The sequence below is a fragment of the Neolamprologus brichardi genome, chromosome 5 (assembly GCF_056152115.1).
Source record: "Neolamprologus brichardi isolate AB-2024 chromosome 5, ASM5615211v1, whole genome shotgun sequence".
In the NCBI taxonomy this organism is placed as follows: domain Eukaryota; kingdom Metazoa; phylum Chordata; class Actinopteri; order Cichliformes; family Cichlidae; genus Neolamprologus; species Neolamprologus brichardi.
In genome coordinates this window covers 19,007,544-19,022,971 of record NC_142108.1, presented here as the reverse complement: position 1 = coordinate 19,022,971, position 15,428 = coordinate 19,007,544, and the positions used below count along the sequence as shown (strand labels likewise).

The 15,428-nt window shown below is 41.7% G+C and overlaps 1 protein-coding gene across 1 annotated transcript in view; it reads right to left on the bottom strand.

Annotated features, from left to right (window-relative positions):
• kaznb (kazrin, periplakin interacting protein b) overlaps window positions 1-15,428 on the bottom strand; it is a 139,065-nt gene that overhangs the window by 65,372 nt on the left and 58,265 nt on the right. The window contains exon 3 of the mRNA XM_006783205.2: window positions 10,600-10,807. Coding sequence (XP_006783268.1) covers window positions 10,600-10,807 — 208 coding nt within the window. The remainder of the gene's footprint in view (window positions 1-10,599; window positions 10,808-15,428) is intronic.

The following is a 15,428-nucleotide window of genomic DNA, read 5'->3' as shown; positions in this document are numbered from 1 at the left end:
GACAATTTGGATTATCCAATTAACCTATCCCCACAAGCTGCATGTCTTTGGACGGTGGGAGGAAGCCGGAGTACCCGGAGGGAACCCACGCAAACACAGGGAGAACATGCAAACTCCACACAGAAAGACCCCGGCCTGATGTTGGAATTGAACTCAGGACCTTCTTGCTGTGCGGCAACAGTGCTAACCACCGTGCCACCGTGCTGCCACACTAAACTAGAAATGTTTACTACAAATAAGTGAAAGTAAAGGAATATAAAGTAAAAACAAAGTGTGATTATGAGGACTGGAAGGCAGATTCAAAAAGAGCAGTGTTCCTCCAGAAACAGAAGCAGATAAAGTTTCTTTCAAACTCTAACGCCAGGCTTTGTCAGACATGTGTAATCTCATTTGTGAAATCAGTGTTTTCCCTAATGATACATTCAAAGACAGAACTTATTCATTTTAGAGTAATTGGAAACAACCTGAGCAGCGGCGCTCAGTGGATTCCCCGTAGAAACTAAACAGTGAGGTGTGCTGCAGTGTGAGCCATCTGTTGTAGCCTGGGAGAAAAGGTGTGTAGATGCAACACAGAACGCAAATTACAACTACTACATGCACAAAACTCTGACTAACAACAAGTTTTTGCTTTTATGAGTTTTTTTTGTTACATTCTCAAATATAAAAAAGTACTTTCTGAGAGCAAATAAATTACATCTCAAAAGTGATTGTTTTGCATGACGATGGGGAAGATTGACTAAATTGTGGCAGAATTGCATGTGAAAGAAATCCCAAAAGATGTGGTGAGTTTTATGAGTGATTTACAAAACAAAGACGTGCTTTTTGTTGGCATGAAAAATCTGCACAATTATCAGCGAACTGTGTGTCATTTGTGTGCGGACTTTATGTCCTCATTATAGTTTGCGGCTTGAGAAAGGAAATCCTAGAAATACAAATGCAACAGGATCTGTAATCTCTTACATTCAGTCCTGTCACTGGACTCTTTTTGTATATATTGACAGTTCCTTTTTAGAAATATTATTACTATTACTACACCCAAACCTAATTAGCACTGGCTCTAAAGCGACTGTGTTAGGGTCTTTGGGTACCAGTGATGTAACTGGATGTGAATGCAAGCGTCTGCACTAAATTTACATTACAGTACAACAACTACACATATAAATGGCCTGTATTTGTATAGCGCTTTACTAGTTCCTAAGGAACCCAAAGCGCTTTACACATCCAGTCATCCACACACACATTCACACACTGGTGATGGCAAACTACATTGTAGCCACAGCCACCCTGGGGTGCACTGACAGAGGCAAGGCTGCCAGACACTGGCGCCGGTGGGTGAAGTGTCTTGCCCACGGACACAACGACCGAGACTATCCAAGCCTGGGCTCCAACCGTCAACCTTCCGATTACAAGGCGAACTCCCAACTCTTGAGCCACGATCGCCCCCAGACTTCAAGTGGACGTTTAAAGTCGTTTTTATGCTTGCCGCGTCGCTTGTGTCGCGTGACGATTTTCACATCACATCCTGTGTTGCAAGACACAGTTTTTGTGGCATGTCGACTGGTTGTGCACCTCTTTGGTTTTGTAACTTGCCATTTTGCACTGCCAGTGCTGTTTTTTTGCCACCATTTTATTGATAATCCCACACAGAAGCTCAGAGACAAACTGACACACAGAAGGAGATGTTCTAGCTGTTTGAAAACTTAAGTTTGTGAAACAAAAACTTGACAAAGTCTTGGCTTCCGGTTTTGACTTCTTCTCCTCCTTTTCAGCACGTTTGACGTGATAATGTCTGAGTGGTGACACCTATTATTCAGGAGAATACTGCAGCAGCCTCCTGCGCCTTAACCGTCATTGTAAATACAAGTGACTGTTAGATGAGGTTGTGAGATCCAGTCCAGGGATGCCCCTTTGTTTTCAGTGAGCTTTGTTGCCAGATGGAGGCAGTGTCCAAAGATGTGGTACCACCGGTCTGTGGGCCACTCTAGCTTTTTTTTTTGCTGTTGATGGTTAAATCTGATGGTGAAGTGAGACCAAGTGTTAGAAACTATGAAAAGTGTCCACTACAGCTGCTGTGTCTGCATTTCATGTTTTATTTTTTGATCTTTGAAGTTTGTTTTTTTATCCCATTCCTCTTGAACTCAGCTTGTCCTCTATTCGGGCCAACTGGTCCAACAGTCAACATTCAGCAGACGTTTATGTGATCTGCTTCCAGCAACTACCAGTCGGGACCTCAGAGGACTGCACGGGAGACTTCTCCCGACTCTGTCTGACCAGAATCGTGTACTCTGATGGAAACACATGCTGGACTGTACAACCAGCTTTAAGACAAGGATGCAAAAACAAGAAAGAAATCAGGAAGCTCTCACATGAAGAAGGCTTCAAACTAGCACATACCTAGCTTGGTAAACCGCATACCACAACTGATTTCCCAATGAAATCATTATTAGGATATTATTACTTAAATGTAAGGAAACAACTGGACACAACTGGTCACACTTTTCAGTCCAAGATATTCTATTTAAATGATGGCTTTGTCCATTTTCAGGTAAGCTATCATGCAAGAAAAAGAAAACAGGTAAACATTTATATTCAGAAATGCTACAAAGTAGAAAAAACTAAAGAAAATCAAATTATTTATCATTAATTTTCAGTTGCTGCTCAGTGAACTGCCTAATTATTTGAGCTATAATCCAAACACAGCTTTAGGGAGTACTTTTGCAGCTGACTTGAGAAACTCCTACGTTACAAATTTAGAATAATAAAGGATTCATGTAAAAGTTTGATTTTAAACTCCTCATATAATTTCATGTTTACACAAGAGACGCGATAATGACATGAGTTGAAGACGTACACATCCTTTGCATTGCCATTTATGGATCCTGTGGGTGTTTAACAGCGCTCAGCATTGTCCCGATGTTCAGGATGTCTTCAGCTCATCAATCTTGTCAGAGGCCTGCATGAAGCAGATGATTTGGAGAAGCAGAAAAGTGTTCTGCTTATCCTCTGCTCTGCTGGAACGTCACGCTTTGCATCCTCTGGATATGAGAAGGGAGGGGGTCTGCACTTCCTCACAACTTATTTTCCTCCATGCCAAGTCCATTCTCTTCTGGGAATGGATTTAAACTGCAACCAAGGCAACAATATGTACCAGCAGCAATAAAAAGTCTCCGCTGCTAAAGCAATGAGGCATTTTAATAGGATGAGCTGAGACTGTTGTGGAAGCAACCAGGCTTTACTCGTCTCTTGCTGTCTGCATCTTTCTTTCTTTCTGAGAGTTTCAATTGTTTGAAGTTTGGACTCGCCAGGGATTTGAATGATTTAAGGTGAAAACGAAAGGCTAGATGTGCAGAGTGGAGGCACGGAAGAGGCAGAGGAGCCGGGTTCTTTAAGCCTGATCATTATCTGTGCCTCCTGTTGTGAGGCAGCCACAACAGTTTTGAAACACCGCACTTGGGAGAATCATCAGTCTGTCTGAGCTCTTTTCCTTTTTTTTGTATGAAGTTCAGTGAATCTCTTTCAATCATTGGCCCAGCGTGTCATTAATGGAGACGCACACCCTCACAGTCCCCTATGCCAGGCTTCGGTCAAACACCTGTACCGATTTTCAAGCCTCATCCTTCCTCCAAATACTCTGTCTTCTTCTACCTAGAACAGATTTAAGGAAATCCTCTTAAGAGAACTGCTTGCTGCAGGTTTCCCCATCTCTGATACTCTCCAGATGCACATGGTACAGATGGAGCATCTACAAGGCCCATAAAACACAACCAGGAAGTAATACTTAATTCCCTCCCCTGACATGTGATGGTGATAAACACAAGATAGTCACTGAAGTTATGCAGAGTTCTCATTTTCAGCAGTTTTCTTTCTGGATGAAAACTCTGCAAAGTACTTTTATGATGAGGGGGCCCCATGTGAGGGAAACTGGCAGGAAAGTACCAATGATAAGAGTGAGGAATATCCTCATTAGTCAGTCCCTCTCTCCCGACTCCCCTGCTAATAAAAGCCACATTCACAACGTGCTCCTAACCTGAACCGTGACATAAGACAGGAAATCTATATGAAAATGCCATTTTCCTTAAAAAAAAAAAAATCATCTGGGGAAAAAAGACTGTTTGGAACTTGTGGAAAAGAATCAGTTAAATAAGCACTTTAGCCTTCATGGATATAATTAGCATATGGAGACATATCAGTCTCACTGACAGGAATAATATCTTCTCAGAGGCAGAGTGTCACACCGGAAAGCAATTCAGTGCTTCGTGTCATGGTTAAAGTACTCCTCAGTTCTCCTTGAAATGGCTTTCACTGACTTGCTATGTGAAGTTTCATTCAGATAAAGCTGGCCTGGAAAATTTAAGTGCTGAGGAATGTCTGTTTGAGATGTACCCTCTCTGAGAGTTGGCATTTTTTTTTTTTGCAGTTCCCTTTTCTGGCTCTGCTCCACTGCCTCACTGCCTGTAGACTTCTCTGCCCGCCTTTTTGCAGGCTCATTCGCTTCAAGGTGGCAGTTTACACAACATGGGCCGCACGGTGACAGCGCTGCGGCCATCTGGCGCCCCACAGCGAAGGAACGGCATCACCAGCTGGTGTCCGGGGGCAGCAGTTCTGTCACCTTTGCTAATAGACCCATAAGACATGTTGAGGTCAGCTGTCATCTGCCACCTCTGACCTTTTTACAAACACTGCAATGTGAAATAGGTAATGTTCTCCTGGTGAACCACACACTAAGTAAGATTTCAAAGAAACTGAAACAATCCAAGCCCCTTATGGACATGAAAGTGGATATGTGGCGCCCATCTCTCCTTCCTGCTCTCTGCGTAGCTAAATTCCAAAGTGGAAACTCTTGCACAAGCAAAAGTCCACCAGGCTTCTGTTCCCACTGACAGTCTGCACTGCTCTGTCAGTTCATTACTGGGGCTTGCATTCCATTACAAAGCAAAACAAATAACCACAGAGTCATTATTTATTTAAAGCCATTACCTCCATAGAACAAAGCCCGCCAGTTCCAGTAAGTACTTCTAAGCTCTATTCAGTTGTTAAGCACAGACACTCAAATGTATTTGAAAACAAAATAAACACTGAATGCAAACAGGACCTTAATTATAAAATAACTAAACTGCAAACACTGTAAAGACTTTAAGTTCTGGTTTCACATTTGATTGCCTTTCCATGACCTTGTTCCAGGTCGTTTTGCACACTAACAGGTTTCATTTCTTAGTTTTCCCAGCTATTTATTATGTGTTGAAGTTTTGGATCATGCATGAAAAAAATCTTAATTTGAAGATAATCAGTTTACCAGCATTTAAGAGGTTGATAGTAAGAGGAGCTCTTGCTGCAGTGTTAAAACAGTGCCTCTGTGCCTGACAGCATCACTGTTGTCTGCATCTCTAACTAACAGCAGAACCACCCACTAATGCTGCTGTTTCCACCTGCTGTTGGAGTCCCTTCTATTCCACAATTACTTCTTTTTGTAGGAAGACTTGTGTGGAAGAGTAGGAGAGAGGGAAAATGTTAGGGAAGTGACGAGCTGCTTCTCCGGGGCTATTGTTTGGACACAGTTTCTCTCACACTGCATTGACCACAGGCGGGGTGTGGCTGAGAGAGCGTAGGCAGGGAATAAAGAAAGGGCTGGGGGGTGTTCGGGTGGTGGTAAATACAGGGGGAAGCTTACATTGCATTGCATACTTGCTCTGATGCAGACAGCAAACAGGAAGGCGGGTGGTCCAGAGAGCGTTACAGGGAAATAGCTGGGGTGAATGGGATTTTGCTGCTGTAGTTTGGCACTGTGTTCCCAGCCCCGCTCTTCTGCTGGATGAAGTAATGAGAGACCTAGGCATCTAACAAACTCAGGCCAGATGGGGAGAGGATTCTTTTCTACAATTACTCTGCAGCAGAGAGCATTAGAGCCAGTTCAGCTCCTCCTCTTTGGAGAAAAGATAATCGCGGGGTCTTTTAGTGAATACTTAATCAGCATGCATGCCTTGCAGTACACTGTGTAAAGTTGTACTGCCACTCTCCTCAATCTCAGAATACATTATTTTGGTATGCAGCATGGGAGCTTTATTAGAAATGCTAAGATGGAAGACTATCTGATTCTGAAAGTATTAGTATTTAAAGTTTACTTTTAACTACACTCACTCAGCACTTTATTGGGTACACCTGTTTAGACAAGCTGGTTTCAGAAATTGTTAATCTACTGTATTTTCCCACATGACCATCTCTTAAGATTTTACAGGGAATGGTCTGAAAAGGGAAAATATCTAGTGTGCTGCAGTTCTCTAGGTGAAAATGTCTTGTTGATACCAGTGTATGCAGAGAAACATGTCTAAATCTGCATCACATTCAACCTTGAAACAGCAGCAAAAGACCAAACTGGGTGACACTCCTGCCAGCTAAGAACAAGAACCCGAGGGTACAATTAATTAAGGCCTGACCAGGATTGGACAATAGACGAGTGGAAAAATGTTTCCTGGTCTGTTGAGCCTCATTTCTGCTGCAACATTCAGATTTCAGGGTCAGAATTTGGCGTTGATAGATAGATCATGATAGATGTGCATCCAACAAATCTGCAGAAACTGTGTGATGCTCTGATGCCATCATGGACGAAAATCTTTGAGGAACTTTTCAAGCACCTTGTTGACTTTGTGCCATGAAGAATTAAGGCAGAAGGCAAAAGGAGGTGCACGTAGAAAAAGGAATATGTATTTAGAACTGACGGCCTATTTCAAACAAGAAGGAAGTTGCTTATCACTCTTATTACTACAACAACATTTATCTTCAAGTGTTTAAATCTATTTATAAAAATCAATTTTGCCTTTTGTGTGGTGGGTTGTTTTTATACTATGCCACTGGAGCAGCAAACCTGAACAAAGTGCAAGGACCGGAGCAGTAACAAATTCAGAGCTCCTTAATAGTTACCACATTCACCCCAAATTGATCATAAATTCGAAGGTTAACTTATTTAAACTGCCAAACGGTTCATTAGGTCTCGCTTAGCTTCCACTTGCTGTTGGCAGTAGAATTTTAAGCTTTTCTACAAGCTCTGAATTTTTCTCACTGAAAGGTCAAATTTAACTCCATTTTCGTTGCTGTTGACCTCTTTCCTTGTGTGTTTAATTTTGTGTCAGCGAGTCAGGTCTTTATAAACGCAACATCGTCCTCCCCAAAAACCTTGACATGTTCAAACTGAAAGTCATCAAATGTTCTGTTTCTTCAGTTACTTTCACTTTCATAACCTTCATAATGTTCATCACCTTCATCACCGTGAATGTCTGAAATAACTCACTTTGTAAAAGCATTGTCCTAACTATTCTCTTTCCACAATGACCAACTGTGATACTCAAGGACAAATGACAACTGATAGACAATACCCACATCAGTGCTCTCTCCCTTTGTGTTATTGTCCTCTGCTCGTTAAAGCAGCCAAAGGTCATCCATACTCTCCGAGCTGTATGACACACTAACAGCTGCCTTATGGTTGTGTTTTACAGGCTTATGGATTTCAATTGGCAGATTCTCATGAGTCCACGATGTGCACTTTCTCACCCACTGACAGCAAGGCGCTTATATAAATAATGTAAAACCCCATAAGGGTTACCTAACATTGATTTTAGAGGACAGGATATTTTCATAGCGCTTCTGGTCCCTGAGACAAACTGAGAGGAAGATGAATATGTCTTTTTTCCAAACAGCTCAGTGGAACATAGATACAGCAGCAATGCAGTTGATTGTTTAGGGATGTTAAACAAGGTCTTGACATCAACTGGGTCTATCAAGAGAGAGGCTCAATAGGATTTCATTGTCCTGGCAATGAATACATTAATGTCAGCAGCCTGAACAGAATAATAAAGGTCATGTCTGATAGCCAGTCATAGACCTTTCCGTTGAATGCTTATACTGTACTCTTAAATGCCGGCAAATAAAGAAAATCTTCTAAAGAGGGTAAGTGTAAAAATTATACAAAATGTTTATTAGCAAAAGCAAATAACAAAGTTAATCCTGGATCTCTGTGAACAGACTGAAAGTTTGGGTTCATTTAATGCTTTGCTCCTTGTGGTTAGCTCAGTTAGGACTCCACAATGGACTCCAAGGCCATCAGGAACAGCAGGATGAAGTGCTGTGTTTATGGGCTTATTGGATGTCTGTCAGAGATGCTGCTGTAGCTCCACAGGGAGTTGAAACACAGCAGAAATTCTGACATTTGGCACAGCGTAATATATTTACAGGAAGTCAGTTTATGCATATTAAAAAAAAGCACACACACACAAAAAAACTCTGCTTTGATCCTGCACAGGGCACGGCCAACAAACGGGCAAGCGAACAGCCTGGCCTGGAGAGGGATACACACCTAAAGAACATTTAATCTCACTAAGCCACTGGATGATGGTGCTGGCTCATCACACCCCAAACCGCCTAAACTTAAGAACTTACAAAAACATGTTTAAGCCAAGCGGTTCTCAGTGTGGGTGTGTTTAGTTTAATCAGTCACCTGACTGCGAGCCTGGCCTCTGGGAACAGGAAGTATGACATCACCACCCTGACATTCAGGAATGTGGGAATGTCAGGCTGCCTGTTAACACTGAGAGGGAGTCAGAACAGCAAGCTGGATGAACACAACATGTATAACTCACTGCAGCAGCCACACAGATGAAACACTCAGACTGGGCTTGAACTGACATTTATCGCAAAAAACAAACAAACAAACTATAAATGCAGCATATATAATACTTCAAATTATATAGAAGAATAGATTAAATGACTGCGCCATAGTAATTTTCAGGATTTGTGAAGCCACTCTGCTGCTCGTGGTTTGGCCATCTGATAAGCATTAATCTGTTACTCAGATTAATCTGTTTCGATCTTATATCATTTTCCCATTGGTAGTTGAACCATCACGCTCCAGCATCGGCTGAATTTCGAAGAAAAGAGGAGAATCTGCCATGTAGTCCCTGCACCTGATGCTGTGCTCAACTCATAAGACTTACAGGTCAAGAAAATCTTACCAACTGTAGCTGGCAATGCAAAAAACTCACTTTTAAACATGTTTTCTGAATAATAAAGTGCTTTGTTCATATTTTTTTTCTTTTATACTCTCTGTGTACCGGGTGGATTGAAAAATAGATCTATTAGGCAGCAGCTGAGCGCTAAATCAGCTGGCTGAATAATCTCTGTTATGTTCTCTAATTTGCATATTGTAACTTTTCTTTTAATGAAAATGGGAGTTTTTTGTTATAAATTGTTTGCATTGGAGAAAAAGGAGCAGCAGCAACAACTGCAGCTGTATTTTTCTCTAATAACTGTCAGCTTATTATTACCATTTTCTCAGTGTGTACTTCTTCTTTTACAGCATGCCCACAATGAATGACTACAATGCTTTCGCTTCCATTAAGTTGTGGGATTTGTAACACAAGTATTAGCAAAACCTTTTAGTCCTTTGTAACTTATATCTTGTCTTCATTCATTAGACCTTTTCCTGCTTGGGTAGTCTCTTGTATATCTTTTAAAGTGCATTTAATAGCCACTGTGGCTGGGTATGATAAGATCTCAAAAACATACAGGCTCCCAGATGCATTCAATTCGAATGCAGAACAGAAACACCAAAAGGTGAAAGGCCATTTTTTTCTGTTGCTCTCTTTTTCAGCAAGCCAAATTTTCTGTGCATACAGTGAATGTAAAATATTATTTGTTAAGTTTGGAAACTTTTGAAAGTTTCTCACCAAATTATCTGGATAGCTGACACAAGTATTTGCTGTTCTGTTAATGCATTCAAGGCAACAGGAAAACAAAAATTCCCCTTTTATTCTTGTTCCTGTCAAACTCCATAAAAATGATCATTAATGAATCCAAGATGTCGGCGATATAAAAGTAACTAACTCGAATACGTCGTAACGACGCTTAATTAGACCCAGAACACGGTCTCACACTAGATAAAAATTTCCTGTCAGACATCATTAGTCATGGAATAACTAAATATAAAACAGCGCTTTAGCCAAGTTATTACTTTAAGAAACACGAGAGATATCAATAAGTGTAACAAGAAGCCAAGAGAAACTATTTTAAGAGCAGGAAGAATGAGCAGTCCCATGAAAACTTCTCTTTAACTTCTCGTTCGTCATTCATTACATCTTTTTCCCAGCTAAGTGGCAGTGCCATGGTGTCACCGCCCTCCTTCAGAGATGCTGGCATGCAGTTTCTGGACATGAAGCACAGTTTCTCCTCATAGACTCGGGAAGAGTGCGGAGAAGGAGCCAGAGCTGGAGGGAGTGCAGCCTCAGAGGAGCCCAGCTGCTGCCTGGGAAACCAAACCCTGAGCAACTCTGGCCCACGCTCTCTAACCCCAACCCCTCCCTGCCATTTAATAACAACACTCAGTCATTCTCTCTTTCTCTCTTTTCTTTCAAGCTGCTGACTTTTCTCATGCTGAGTTTGGGGAAAAATAAGTCAATGGAGGAACGGTGGGATGATATTAGTCACTCCGCTGCACATTCTTAGAATACTTCCCACTGCTGATTTCAAAACACTCACACATGTTCCTGTTCTCGCTCTCACACACACACAGAGGCACGAGATTACATGTGAGTGCGCACACATTCAGGCACTCACCCCGGTAGTGAAGGCTGTCATCGTGGTGGTTGTGCTGGTGGTGGTTCTCCAAGCCAGGGGGGCTGCTGGCACCCAGCTCTGCCAGTCTACGGCTGGTGGCAGAGAGCTCGGAGCGCAGGTTGGTCACTTCCTGGCTGGCAGACTGGATGGCCCCATCAATCCTCTGTGCCAGCTGTTTGTTGTCTTCCATCATTTTAAGGATTTTCCCCTGAGGACCAAATCCACACAGAGCAGCATGGTGTAAAGAGAAGCATTACAGGAGGTGAAGTTAAGACTCTTTCCTCCTCCGCCACCTCTTATCACCCTCTTCTTCTTCTTCTCCTACTCCACCTGTGCTTTTTCTCTCACAGTGTACTTCGCACATAAAAAAAAAAGCCGGCAGTACAGGGATGATGTCTACCTGTTACTGCATAAAGAATGTGTCCAAGCACTACAGAGTCAGAGAAAGCATGTGTGTGCGAGAGGAGAGAGTGAGCGCGGGAGAAAGAGGAATAGAGAGAAACCAAAGAGAGCAGGAAGAGAAAGAAAAAAAGGCAGGGGAGAAAAAGATGCAGCCCAGCAGGCGGAGGGGAAAGTGAATGCTCCCGCAGAGGAGAATGTGCTGTGAGCAGCTGCTCTCAGAGAGGACCCTGCACACACTGAGATGACATGCAGCCTTTTAAATGGACTGTACCATGTGCAGGAGGACTAGGGGAGATGGTGGGGGTGCAGTTGGACTGAGCTGCTCTCCAGTAACTCTCTAAACACAGAGCGTGGTGTGTACCCCACACCCTGTGGAGTCTGTAAGGAGTGAGCAATTGGGTTTGTAATAGGGGGGAAAAGTACAGATTGTTTTTCTCTCCTTCTTCCTCTCTCTGTATCCCCACACTCAAAGCTTGCCAGCAGTATTGAGCCCTTTGACAAGCCCTCTATATCTTTTCACTTGGCCTCCTTTGCTCACACACCCGCTGTCTTTTTGTCTCTCCGACCCCCCCTCCATTCCTTTATATATTCTTCTCTTTGTCCTGGGAAAGCTCACCCCCACATCGGTGGAAGAGGAAGGGGGCTGGCACAAGGCACCCAAGGGGAAAACATTTCAACATTCAGAACAAACTTAGTAGAGGACGGAGGAACAGCCCTCTAACGGGCTACACGGTAAGAGAGGAGGCCTGGAGAATTACAATGGAGTTGTGGCGGGAACACAGTAAAGTTTCACGTCTTTGATCAATAGTAGTTTGGAGAATTATATTTCGGCTTATCAGCAAGCACAGGAAATAAACGCGGCGGCATCGTTTCTTATCTGTACAGCTGTAAAACTCCATCACGTATCTAAAAGGTTAGAGATGGGTTAGGCTGTGCATCTTAACTTAAAACAATCTGGGATTTTGCTGAGCCGTCACAACTAAAGATCTGCATTTGACATTTTCATTTACCAAGTAAGAAAACACATCCTGTCTGGCACGAAACAGAGGCTGATGAGCAATACATCACTGAGATGCTGTCATCCGAGGCTCAGGTGATAACGGCTCGCTGTTCATTGGTATTCACGCAACGGCGCAGAGTGACAAACAAAGATGGGACAGCGGGCTCGGGAGATTGACAACCAAATGAGACACACAACTTGTTAGGTGCACCGGTAGTCTGTTCACTGCATACTGTTTTACAATAAAGTCCTCAGAGTGTTGGTGTTGTTTGGGTTATGTGGCCTTGACTCCTCTACTTTCACTCAACTATTTTACTCTGTAAAGCCAGTGTCCGTCCTTTGATGAAATATATTACGCTATACTGCCTGGTTGAAATGAAACAGGATGCTATCTCTTTAAAATCATTAACTATTGAAGATACTGCTGTAGGTTAATTAGGACTAATTTAATTAAGACACAAGTGATTTTGAATAATGTGTCTATACCTGTAAGCAGCTGTGCCTCTAAAATGTTAAGAATATTTTTACTACATGTCATTATCTTTGGCTGGAGCAGGAGAAAAAGCTGATTATGAGCAAATTAATGGCACGCTGCATTTTTAAAGTTCTGAAGCAGTGAACCCAGCTGGGACTCTTTCTTGGTCTTAAGTTGTGCTGACACGATTAGTCAATCAGCTGATAAGGCCATTAACAGAATCTGCACAACAGTTTTGATAACTGATTAAATATTAATGTCATCAAGTGAGAATGCTGCTTTGCTCATTTTTGAGAAAAATTTCCTTTCCAGGGCTTAAAAATTACTGTGCAAAACTCTTGAGCCACAAAATTAATTGTTGCCAATCAGACGCTTTCCAAACTGTGGATCAAAATCTGACAGTACTTTTCTGTGTTCATAATTTCATCAATTTTGACAAGATCAACCCTCAACCTTCTCTCCTTGTTTCCCTTCATTAAGAATGGCTTCTTAATACCACTTCTTAATGCCACCTTTCCATTCAGGCCATTTGTGATCAGGCTTCAACCAAGCATCACTCAGGTTTTTGCTGGATATTTTCTGCCTAACTCTTAAGGACTTTCAGATACTGTTCATCTGTAGATTTTGTATTTTTTTTTTTAGGTCTGCCACTTCTTCTGTCATCCGCATGTCCAGTTTCTGCTAATATTTTTATCGGACTGTGTTAGACGTTCCAAGTTTTTGGCTAAAATGCCTTTTGAAATAAACCTGTTGGTCCATAAACACTATTTTATCCCTATTAAACTGTGTCATCTTTAGTATTTTTCATAGAAGTGGAAACAAATTATGTGTTTTTGTGACAGCTGCAAGTAACAAAGCACCTAATGTCACAATTAAAACTTGGTTCTTGGTAAAAAAAAACAAAACAAAAAAAAAAACAGTCAATGTCCAAACAAAAACTTTACAAGGCCAGCAGAAAGCCTGGTGAGCTACTGCTCAAGACCACTTTTGACAAATTAAAATAAAATGTGGCTCCATGGAAGCAGAATATAAAGAAATGAGGGGTTGCTAGACTTTTGTGAACACTGTATAATTTTAAACTGAACGTCTTTGCATCTTTAATCATGTTTGCAATTATAACACCTAACATTTGTTGATGAATATTGCAACAAATTGGATATTTGGGTGTAAACTAAATACCAAGTACATATAATGTTAACTCTGGGCAACACACACACACACAAAATTTATAGGGAAATGGGTTGTACAGTTTCATTGAAGTTAGTTTGTAAATATGCCAACACTAACATTTGATTCACTTTATGAGGGTTGACTTACCCTTCTTTGTACTGCAGCTTTGTATGGATGGGAAAACAGTGGCCTCTAATCTTTTTTTGCAAGGTCTCCCATAATAGCTACTGTTAAATGCACATCTAGTTATTCCCATAGAGAACAATTATTGCTTACAGTTAGTAGAGAAGATCTACGGCAGCACAGACATGTTAGCAGATCATTATCACTGTCTAGACAGTCACATCGCTGCCCCAGTTGGCACACTGGCCCTGATTTGTAGCTGATTATCAAAGAGAAATGACGGTCTGGAATAAGGATAGGGTTATCAGAGGGCTCTTGATTTACATAGAAGGCTTTCTGTTATTTCAAAATTACTGCTTTTCTAAAAGAATCTCGAAGCTCTTCCCTCATAGTCATAACCACGCTCTGCACTGAGCCATGTAAGGGAGGGCTTTCATAAACCCAGCTGTGGAATGCGAGGAAATTAATGATTTCAGGGTCAAGGGTCACAGGGTGTCCCAGATACACATCAATAACCAGACAAATAGTTTGAGGACACGCAATTGTGCCATGTCCAAAACACACAGCCTCCTCCTCCTCCTTTGTCTCCACAACTGGACTGAGAGCATCTATGATCACAGCCGAGACCTGAGGCCAGTGCAGCAGCTTGGCCGACTGTCTTTGATAACCACTTCTCCGGTCGGTGCTTGTATGGATTTGGATCACTTTTCCAAAATTATGCGAGTGTTTGTGTTGTTAGTTTTCTCACTTGTTTGATGCTATTAATGGGAAGTTTAATTAAGTGTGCTGCGGGTGTGCAGTTAAAAAGAGGTATTGATAAAGAGTCACCATAACTGTCTGCCTGGGTTAATTGAATATCGACTAATCCTCCACACACTGAAATGCTTTCCATTTTTTCCCAATAACAAAGTGATATAATGCTGTGCTCAACTATTAATACACGTCTCATCAGGGGCTTGGGGAAAATATCCACTTGGCTCGACTAAACTTACTAATATTAATCAAATACTGCAAAAAAAAGATAGAAAGTCTATGAGGTATGTGAGCCTTACCTCTGAATAAGAGGAACTTGGAAAGTTGCATAAAAACTAGAAATTTTTTTTCAAAAACAAGATAGTTAAGAAATGCAGTGCATTCAGGCTGATGTAGCCCTACTATTCCCATTGTTGTGGTTCACAGGTAAGAGGACAGCAGAGGAAGGCAAAATCTAAAATTATTACCAGGCATGATTGCATTTAGAGCAAGTCTTTGAGTCCGTGTGAGGCGAATATCAGGCAGAAGGCAAACAAAAAACAGACAAGAGATCATTCAAGGGAAAGACGGGGAATGGCCAACACACTTTCCTGCTGTGAGTGCAGAAACAATCTGCCAGGGAACGAAGTGAAGTATATGTACACAGTGATGACTTATTCTCACAAAGACAGGAAATGAAAAAAAAAAAGGAAAAGTCCAAAAAAATGACCTCCTGCTTTCTTTTTCTTATCACTTTACCTTAACCTTGATGGAAAAGGGCATAAGGATAAGTTAAGGTGTGAGGGAAAATATATATTAGGATTTAGGAAAAGTGAAATAAGATGCTTTAATAATCGGAATGCACTTACACCAGGCTCTTTAATAATGTGATGATGGATTCTGGTGATGTGGGCCATGATGAAACTA